The sequence below is a fragment of the Nothoprocta perdicaria genome, unplaced genomic scaffold, assembly GCF_003342845.1.
Source record: "Nothoprocta perdicaria isolate Ctin4 unplaced genomic scaffold, notPer1 scaffold_3, whole genome shotgun sequence".
In the NCBI taxonomy this organism is placed as follows: Eukaryota; Metazoa; Chordata; class Aves; order Tinamiformes; family Tinamidae; genus Nothoprocta; species Nothoprocta perdicaria.
In genome coordinates this window covers 6,965,763-6,976,201 of record NW_020455532.1, presented here as the reverse complement: position 1 = coordinate 6,976,201, position 10,439 = coordinate 6,965,763, and the positions used below count along the sequence as shown (strand labels likewise).

Here is a 10,439-nt window from a genome sequence, read left to right as displayed (position 1 = left end):
AAGCCCAGAGAGTGTTCTAATCACTGGAGGAAAGAAAAGAACCAATCAGGTCTCTCCAACTGACTGAACATCTTGTCACACTTGCTTGGTCTGCGCTCCTTACCTTCTTTCTGACTTCTTACCCAATCTATATGCTTAATGTATATAGAAGACAGTGGGGAGCATTACTTTTAGCAAGCAAAGCAGATAATAAATATTTATTTACAGACCCAGTGGTTAAACTTATTTTTCTCATAAACTTATACATTAACTGCACTTAAGACCAGAAACCTCTGTTAATTTTCTTGAAACATGTACCTACTTACCAAGCAGAGACTCCTTCAGTAGTTGGAYGTAGCGACGTTTATTGCAGAGGTAGATACCCCGAACAGGTCATGGCCACCTAGAAGACCCCTTGACTGGGGGAGTTTGAGCTATTTTCTTCTACCTTCTACTGTCTGGATTCCTCTCTCAGGGCTGCTCTCAGCAGACCTATTTTTCCATACAGCTCCAGCCATCATGTAGGAGTGTAATCATCTAGTGAGGTGCGATCAGAGGTTTAGACCTATAAAACTCGTATTTGAATAAAAATTTAAAAGAGTCCTTTTGCTTTCATTTTACATCTAAGGCCATGCATGGCTTTGTGATTAGGATTTTCAAGTACATTTCTGTTTCTCTTTTGTATAATGGGAACCACAGTACTTTCCGTTTCTTAGGCTCAATCTTAATTTGTTAATATTTACAAAACTATAAGATGCTCAGCTAGAAAGAGATGCAGAATTAAAAGTGTATAAACAAAACATTACTAAAAGCCTGGAATAACAATTTTGTGTTTAGACACTAGAGTTTACAAGATGCATTGAGTTAGTCCTCTTCAGCGCTGTGAAATACCTTGTTCATGGCAGAGACACTATTTACATAGTCTTATCCATTCTCCTGTAGCATTTTTAAGTTGTAGCACTTAAAAAAAAAAAAAAAAAAAAGCACTTTGAAAGCACTTTTAGGATTAAAGTAGCAAAATGCTTACTCCAGCAAGGAGAAAGAGTAGAGCAGGAGACGGGAATTGTGTAATATGACACATTAGAAACTTTCCAGTATCCAGGATTAAGGAAGAAAATCCACTGCTGATTAATGACTCTTTCAGACTGAGAAGATGATTTGATAATATTCATCATATTTGAAATTCGCTGTATGAAAAGCAGTGGGATCACCCTGCATTAGGKCAATGTTTTGGRGTCTTTTTCCAGCTACTGAGCTGTTTTGCTGCAGTCAGATGGTCGCACTTCAGTCTCCTAAATCTGGCGGAGGAGTTATTTACTGTGATGGGTTTTCCAAGCCTTATTTGAAGAGTATTTGACTCCTGTTTCCCAAGAGGTAGGATGAGCAACTGCTTTGCTTTGGAAGCAGCTGTAAAGCTTGGACTTCAGGTACCAATGAATGCTTTAGCAATGAAAAAGATATGCTGTAATACAGCACTTCTCTACCTCTACAACAGTTGACTTCAGATCTTCTACAGAAGGATAATCACTCTGGCAGACCATTTTAGAGACACATTCTGTCCTGACATCTAAAGCTTCATAAATCAAAAGCCATTTTTCTTTTCTGAACTAAAAGAAAAAAAACATAGCAGCACATGGATCACACACTGTTTAGCTTCAATCTTCAGAAAATGTTTCCTGGTCTTTGACCTAGTAGTAAGTTTTGCCACGGTGTAAGAGTGAGCAGGGCCTTCCTCTTGCAGCTGTCACCATCACTAGAAGAGCTTGGCTCTCAGACGTGCAAAGCCCCGTGTGCAGACACCTGTGTGATGATGGTGAGCTGCTCCTGGGACAGGCGCTTCTATGGAGGGACAAGTTGGGATGTGAACTCACACGAGCACATAGCTGCAAGTCCTGAGCTCTAAACCCCTACAGGTAGCGTCACTTTAGCTAATAACCCATTAAGCGAATAACCCTTGAAATGCTCTAAAGGTCACAGGAGAAGATCTTGCTGTAAGACTTGTTTTTGAGATCTCCTAAGAGGGAGGGGAGGAAGAAGTGAAGAGATTGAGAATGCCCTTAGCACTGCACTTTAGCAGACACCGAGGCAATCATTAGCTYTCGCAGCTCTGGGCCTCACTGAGCTCCAAACACACGAGTTTCCCTGCCAGCAAGTTACATCACGACCGCAGAAGTTCAGTAAAATCTTTTCCATTCTGCAACTAAAAAAAAAAATAAAGCCCTAATAGAGAAGATTTCGTATTAACARGGTGGTTTCCTCTCTACTGTAACTAGGAACATGGAAAAAATGACCTGTGCCCAGTTTAGTCTTGACTTGTCTATTCCAAACTCTTCTAAAGAGATCATTTCACAGGCACTGAGCTGTGACCCTTCAAATGAGTTTATTTTGATTCCTCAAACAGGCAGGTGTCCATGGAGCTCACAGGTTGTCTCTTCGCTTGTCTGGTTTCTCAGCACTAATCATTGAACAAAGCCTGAGCTGCACCCCAGTTACAAGGGCAGCAAGATGTGTTTTCAGAAGTGGTTCAAAGCAAACAAATCAGAAAAAAGAAAAAGAAAAAGAAAAAGAAAAAGAAAAAGAAAAAGAAAAAGAAAAAGAAAAAGAAAAAGAAAAAGAAAAAGAAAAAGAAAAAGAAAAANAAAAAGAAAAAGAAAAAGAAAAAGAAAAAGAAAAAGAAAAAGAAAAAGAAAAAGAAAAAGAAAAAGAAAAAGAAAAAGAAAAAGAAAAAGAAAAAAGCACGCCTTTGAACCAGCTTTAATTTCAAAGCATGTCAGTACAGCCTACCTAGAAAATGCTTGGATCCTGTGGTCTGCATAATATGAGCCCTAGAAGAAAAAAAAAGAAAAAAAAAAAAAAAAAAAGAAATAGAAGCAGGGAGGTATTTGCTGTAAAGACTTAGAAAAGCTGCAGTAACTCTCTGGAACGAGCGCTCCTGCTCCTGCTTTTATCCGTTTCTTTGCCTGTCTTGTTCACTGCTTGCCTCCTTCGGAGAGCACCCCCTTCCCGAGCTCATCCCGGAGCGCAGGCAAACCCTGTCCCCCGGCTGTTCCCCTGTCCCACGTCCAACACAYCCATCCGCACACCCCGCATCACCCCACCAGCTTCTTAAATAAGGGAGCTGAGGAGCTGAGTCACATAATGGAACTGGGGAAAGATGGGGGAAAAAAAGGTACTGTGTGGGGGGAGAAGGGCAAGTCCTTTAATAACRCTGTGTTGTCCTTCCTGAAAAACTTGTGGTTTGCAGGTATCTGTGGCAGCAAAATCCACAGCCTTCCCCACCACCCTTGTTGTGAGAGGAGGAGCGTGAAAGTGTCTTCATCTCCGGGCTCCCCGCAGCCTCGCACCGAGGCTTACAGAGCCGTTTTTGATTAAAACTCTTGAGTCAACAGCCGCCTTTTGTCGGGGTTTATCAGCTGCCAGAATTAACAAAGGAGGGAATTTTGCCGTGGCGAGTGATGCACTCGCTGCCCTTTCCGTAACGAAGGGGAGAGGGTCCCGCCTGCGGCCCCCCGGGCTTGGCAAGGGCGGGCAGAGCCGCACGCCCGGCGGCCTCGCACCTCTGCACGGCGGCCTTAGAACGGGGGAGGCAAAAGAAGGGACCAGCGTTAATAACAGAGAGCCCCCGGAGGCGCTCGGGGCGGCGCGCGCGGGGAGCGCTACCTGAGGCGGAGCCCTCTGACGAACCCGCTGCCCCGCCGCGCCCGCCCCACCTCGCCCCGCCGCGGCTCCCATTGGCGCCGGGCAGCGCCCGCCGGGCCTCCCCGCGGCCCCGCGCCTACAAATGTGCGCCCGGCGGGGGGCTCGCCGAGGCCATGGGTGCCCAGGGCAGCATCGCGGCCCGCCGCGCCGTCCCCACGTGCGCCCGCTCCGCCGCCGCCTCGTCGCTGTGCNGCGGGGCCGCGCGCACCCGCTGGCCGCGCTGCCCGGCCCGCCGCGCTGGCCGCTCATGGGCAGCCTCCCCGACGTGCTCTGGAAGGGGGGGCTCAAGCGGCAGCACGAGACGCTGGTGAGCGGCGGGATGCGGCGGCACCGGGCGGGATGCGGCGGGATGCGGCGGGACGGGATGCGATGGCACGGCAGGGGATGCGGCGCTACGGGATGGGATGGGGAGGGTCGCCCCGCGCTCAGCGCTGTCTCCTCTGCTGCCCCCTCCCCAGGCCGATTACCACAGGAAATTCGGGAAGATTTTCCGCATGAAGCTGGGCGCCTTCGACTCGGTGCACATCGCGGCGCCGTGCCTGCTGGAAGCGCTGTACCGCCGCGAGAGCGCCTGYCCGCAGCGCCTCGAGATCAAGCCCTGGAAAGCCTATCGCGACTACCGCGATGAGGGCTACGGGCTGCTCATCCTGTGAGTGGCGCGGGCAGCCCGGGGAGGGACGGAGGGAGCGAGGGATGCGGCGCKMGGGATGCGGCGCTCGGGATGCCGCACCGCGGGATCAAAGGACACCCCTAGCAGCGGCGTCTCGTTGCACCTGCTGCACTGCCGCCACTCTTTCTGTTCTGTTTTCCTCTCATTTGTCCCCACTCTCCCTTCACCTTTGCTGCCTTGAAATCCCCTCAGGGAAGGCAAAGACTGGCAGAGGGTAAGAAGTGCCTTTCAGAAGAAGCTAATGAAACCCGCGGAAGTTGTGAAGCTGGATGCCCCGATCAACGAGGTACTGCGGCTTGAGTTGCAGCTTGACGTGTGGTTTTAGTTGCGGTTTAAGTTGCGGGTACTGCGGCTGAGGCTCCTCTCCCCACATTCCTGGGAGCCCGGGAAACTGCCAAACCAAGGGGTCTGGTGTGCCAGGATAGCTAGCGAGCCRCTGTCCAGTAACAAAGCTAGTGCTCTAGAACTCCATGGGGAGTAGTGGGTACAGAACCATTATCAGGGTCTGACTGAGGGCTGGACCGCACAGAAACCTGCAGCAGGGACCGTCCCAGAGCAGCGGGGTAACCCCGCAGTGCCCYGGGCTCCTGCAGGGTTTTCCCTCACGCTTCTGGCACTGGGCAGCTTGTGCCTTTCCCCCTTCCTCCTTGCACTYCTCTGCGGGGGAACAGCTCCCTCGCTAACCTCTACGCTCCTCACYGTGTTTGAGGAGCATCTGTGATAAACAGCTTAACCCTCCTTATTGCAAAACTCCGTGCTGTTATCCCTGTGTTTGACTGAAGCACTTCGTCCCCACGGAGCAGAACTTGTTTCATCCAAGTGCAAACAGTAATAGGGTGGGAGTCAAACAAAATCCAGACATATGTTAACACAGGGGAAACTGAATCTGAGCAGGAAACATAAGTAATCCTGGTTTACATGAGATTGTCATCTACTTAAAAGACAAGTGAAAATGTTAAGTTTTAAAAGCCTAGGATTGTTATTAGTTGGTGTCTTCTTTATTGTCTTTTTTTTTTCATCTCTCTTCTATCTCCTCCTTAGGTCCTGGAGGACTTCATGTATAGAATGGATGATCTCTGTAACCAAAATGGGCAAATTGAAGATGTATATTCAGAAATCAACAAATGGTCCTTTGAAAGTAAGTTTTTGATTCTTTTCTGTGAAAATGGTATGCGTTTTGTAGTTACGGCATTTCAGACAAAGTGAAAGCAGTGAAGACAGTGCAGGCCGGTTATTTATGAACTCTGAGCTTGTGGAATCGCAGTGTAATTCTCCAGATGGTTACCCAGGAAGGAGCCTTCATCTTTAGAAGTCTTTTSGAGTAAATTAAGGAAGCATCAGCCAGGAATGACTTAGAGCAGAAGGAAAAGCCACMAGAAATCCTCAACAAGAAAAGCATGGCCAGGCAGAGTGCTAAACACAAGCCCAGGTGTTACTGGGTGCTGTGCAGAAGACTGAATTTTGAACCACTTTTCTCACAGGTTGTGTCATAGAGCAGAGGATTTTTTTTTTTCAGAGGGATAATTCAAATGTTGTAAAGGCAATAAATGGTGAACACTACACACCCTCTCTTCTATATCATTTAATGAGAATATTGCTTAACAACAGGTATCTGCCTGGTGCTGTATGGGAGAAGGTTTGGTCTCCTGCAGCGTGATGTAAAAGAAGAAGGTTTGAACTTCATCAAGGCTGTAAAAACGGTATGGAAGAAATGTCTTAGACTTTACCAGGGACTGTAATGATTTTCTGAAGGGTAGTGGTTTAAATAAGTCTCCTGGGGGGGAAAAAAAAAAAAAAAAAAAAAGGAGATTCTATTGTCATTCTTTCCCATTTGATGCCACACTCAAATGGGGAGAGCTCTGACCATCTGACTGTCCAGTTGACAAAAAGCCTAAGCCTGTGGGGTGAAGATGCTGCATGAACATCAGGGTAATCCCCGAATTATAGCTGTCAAGTTGGTTGGTTAATTTTCCTCTCCCTCATAGGCACCTGTTGTGCAACGCTGCTGTTTACGCTGGGTGGGACGGTGGAGTTGTGTGGGATTATGCAAATACCCTGGATTTGGAGTTAGTCACTCTCGCAGGCAAACCTGCCCTGGGTCTTGCTGCAACTWGGACTCGGTGATACTAATCTCACTGGTTTGAGCTGTCCCAAAGGCAGGCATCTGCTCTGGCCTAGCTGTTCAGCTCCATCTGCCCTCCATGGAGGGAGGAGGCTCTGCTAAAGGATGGCTCGTACCACTCTAAAACAGGTGCCTAATATAAGTAGGATGGATAACCCATTGTTAAAACATCTTATTCTCCACTGGCTGCACCTAAGTTTTAGTTCCATATAGTGAATCCTATCCTTTCTATAGGACAGAAATACTCTCAGAATCCCAACTTACCGATCTAGTGAAAATAGCCTCCTACRGTAGAGTCTAATTTTGCTCACAAATTACAAGTAAATTAAAGATTTCAAAAACTGTTTCTCTACCACAGATGATGGCTACTTTTGGAATGATGATGGTGACCCCAGTGGAGCTTCACAAGGGTTTCAACACAAAAGTCTGGCAAGCTCATACTAACGCATGGGATAATATATTTAAAACAGGTTATTACTAATTTTTAAACATAACTTCTCCCCACTTCCTTCTGCTCTGCCTCCCACATGGTGGAATTAACTTTCTTTATGTCTTACTCTGCTGTTACTTGCTGTCCTGAGCACAGATTGAGACACCTTTGCTGCTGCTGACCACAAACCTCTTGATTCCAAACATGGGAGCACTGTTTTCTTATGACTAACATTTACTTCTGATTGTGTGGCAACACCCTGTGCCCAGGGAAGCCCCAGAAATTAAGGAGCCAGCAAAGCTGAGTCTAGTCAAGTCTCTTATAGAAGTACAGAGCTGGAAAGGGTATATCACTTTACAGGCAAGGGATATGAGAAAAGGAAGGGCAGTTTTGCTGTTGAGAAACAAGATGGAAGATGGAAAGATCAAGATTGAAAAAGTTACTCTAACTCCACATATGCAGTTCATATTTTTCAATTGTTTTCCCAAGACTCTTATAATTCTAGCTAAAGATGAAGGAAGATTTTGGTCCCTGGGTAACTGTAATGCTGATTTTTTTCTTAAGCATTTGTGTACCAGACACTTCAGAGGGTTCACTCATGCCAGTCATATGTGCACTTATTCTTTTGCTTTTCAGTTTACGGGTTTTAAGATCAACAGTCAACACTGATCATCACTCATTTCCTTCCCTAATATTATAATGCAAAATTCTTAGTGGCTTTCAGATGTTCTGTTTGTAAATAATTCCTGTAACTGTTTGCCTAAAATGTGAAAATAACATTATTTGGTACAGTGCTCATGACTTGAAACCAGAGCACAGCTTGACATCCTCTTTCAAAATCCTGCATGTGAGCCATATTTTCACTTTTATTTTGAGCTTATTTTTAGCARCTTTCCACTAATTGCCTCCTGTTCTTCTCTCCTTAGCCAAGTATTCAATTGACAGTCGACTCGAAAAACATTCTGCAAACCCTCATGAGGATTTCCTGTGTGACATCTATTCCGGAGGACAACTCTCCAAGAAAGAGCTCTATGCAGCCATTGCAGAGCTCCAGATTGCGGGTGTTGAAACGGTAAACCCGACTGTTAAAGAACTTTTCAAAATCAGCAGCCTTGCAACTCACTGCTTTCCTCCATAACCTGCTAGAGAACAAAAGAGCAATAGTGAGCTCATGTTGTAGTTGCTTCAGTGGCCTGAACGCCAAGTGAAACTTTACCTGGACCAATTATTTCCTCTGTTGGTTTCTCTTGGAGAACAATTAAGATGATTTATAATCTCTTAAATTGAAATCCTGTTAGGCAATGGCCAACCCTAAACTGCTTATGCTAAAAATGTTGCTTTGAACTTCTGGGAAATTCTTGTTTCTGTCACCGTGAGCAGAGATCTTACGTTTCTTTTTGGTTTGTTTCAGACTGCCAATAGTTTGCTGTGGGCTTTGTATAACATTTCACGCAATCCACATGTTCAGCAGAAACTTTTTACGGAAATACAGAGTGTTTTGGCTGCTAATGAGAACCCAAGTGCTGAAAAGTTGAAGAAGATGCCTTACCTAAAAGCATGTCTGAAAGAATCCATGAGGTAAAATTTTCAAGTAACCTGCAAAAAGTAAATGAGTAGTTTAGCTTTTTATTCTACACTGTGGGGAAAAAAATTTACTAGCACATATAATTGTGGGGCACCTTGTTATTTAAACTACTATCTATACAGGAAGAAGAAAATGTTGGGAATTCAAAAATTTGGTTTCTTTTGTTGTAGACTAACACCATCTGTGCCATTTACTACTCGCACTATTGACAAAGAAATGGTTCTAGGAGACTAYGTACTACCCCAAGGGGTAAGTCAGTGTGGTTAAAGTATTCCATTGMAGTTTAATTCTCCTCTAAAACAGAGCTTTTCATATCTTCATCTCAAAATGACTTTGCTSAAAGACTTCCCTGAGTTAGGCTTGATTATTAAATTTGGGACAAGAATTCCCATGAATTTAAACAGTTTTCAGTAGAAGGTAGAATCAAATTAATGAATCTGATGCCCTGCCATCAGCAGGATGGTTCTCTCTTTTTTTTTTTCCCCCCAATTTTCTGTTTTTCTTTCCTAATATTTTTCTAATGTTTCATTTTGGACTGAAATAATTCAGTATCTTCCTACCTAATCACCTCACTAGAAWGTGTCCTGGTGCAGTTTCATGGTGTTGCACTTCTTTGCACAACTGAATTAGACAAAAATATTTTGGTGTGGGATTTGAAGATTTTTTTTCCAAATTTCCCACACTCATTTCTGAGGAAAATGACCTTTACTGTGTTTGAATTAATTTTTACAGAATTACAAGGCTTTCAGACAAAACTGCCTTGCCTGTAACTGTTGCATTATTCTTTTTCCACTAACAAGCTGATTCACTTGGTAGCACCAAGCCAATTTGTAACTCAGACTGTGTCTGTTGCTTTTTTTTTATAGACAGTCCTAATGATAAATACCCATGCCTTGGGTTGCAATGAAGAGTACTTTAATGATTGGACTAAATTTAAACCAGAGCGCTGGCTTCAGAAGAACTTAATAAATCCTTTTACTCATGTTCCATTTGGCATCGGGAAGAGGATGTGCATCGGGCGTCGCTTAGCAGAACTCCAACTTCATCTAGCTCTCTGCTGGGTAAATACTCTCCAATGATCTTCTTCGCACAATGTACAATTGTCCCAGACTTAATCAGATAGTCTAGAAGCCAAAACATACTCACTCACATGTTTGTGTTTCAGCTCATTCGCAAGTACCAAATCGTAGCAACTGACAGCAAGCCGGTAGAAACACTCCATTCGGGAATACTGATTCCCAACCGGGAGCTTCCCATTGCATTTCAAAGACGATAAGGTATGGACAGAGGGGTTCGCTAAGTTTGGGAGGCTTGACTTCAAGCCTCACTTAAAATTTTTACAGAACTGTGAGTGGAAGAGTATTGACTTTTTTTCTCTGCTCGTTTTTTACAACGTGAGATTAGTAAGTGACATCAYGTGTCATTACGTTTAACAGGAAAACTATTCTGGGCATTGCAAATGGGAGAGCTTGTATGGCCTATTTATGAAGTTTTGAGGTTTGTTCAGTGCTCTGTTTATTTTAAATAACAGATCTCTATATACTTTTTTCCTTSCCTCTCTAATATAGGTTGTAAACAAATGACAATACTACTGCTGCCTTTACTGAAGACAACGTATCTACGAGAAAAGCCAAAACCTATGGAAACCAGTGGAGACACTGCCACGGATATCCCCTGAGCAGTCACTGAGAATGGAAATAGTGTCGACAAAAGCTCCCCTACTATTTCTTTGGCAAATGTGGTTAATTCAGATTTACTTATCAGTGTCAAAAGGAAAGGAAAAATACTGTGTCACATTGATATACCTGTCCAAATACAGCAATTTAGTGCAACCTAGGGATTCTGCAGGATAAGGTTGATAATGAGCTGTGGATGGTTATGTAAAGCTCTTATTAGTGCACAGTGACATTGTTTCAGCTGGCCTGTTGGGCAGCTTGCAGCTGTACAAAGCTGG

At 44.6% G+C, this 10,439-nt stretch overlaps 1 protein-coding gene across 1 annotated transcript; it reads left to right on the top strand.

Moving 5' to 3' along the window:
* Positions 1-3,867: 3,867 nt before the first annotated feature.
* LOC112949674 (1,25-dihydroxyvitamin D(3) 24-hydroxylase, mitochondrial) lies at positions 3,868-10,117 on the top strand. Its single transcript, XM_026042123.1, has 12 exons — positions 3,868-3,985; positions 4,137-4,327; positions 4,541-4,634; positions 5,390-5,486; positions 5,957-6,048; positions 6,829-6,940; positions 7,827-7,972; positions 8,312-8,478; positions 8,656-8,734; positions 9,352-9,546; positions 9,651-9,762; positions 10,054-10,117. Exons 1-11 carry the CDS (start codon positions 3,926-3,928, stop codon positions 9,759-9,761), a joined length of 1,344 nt encoding a protein of 447 aa, XP_025897908.1. The 5' UTR covers positions 3,868-3,925; the 3' UTR covers position 9,762; positions 10,054-10,117.
* Positions 10,118-10,439: the final 322 nt, after the last annotated feature.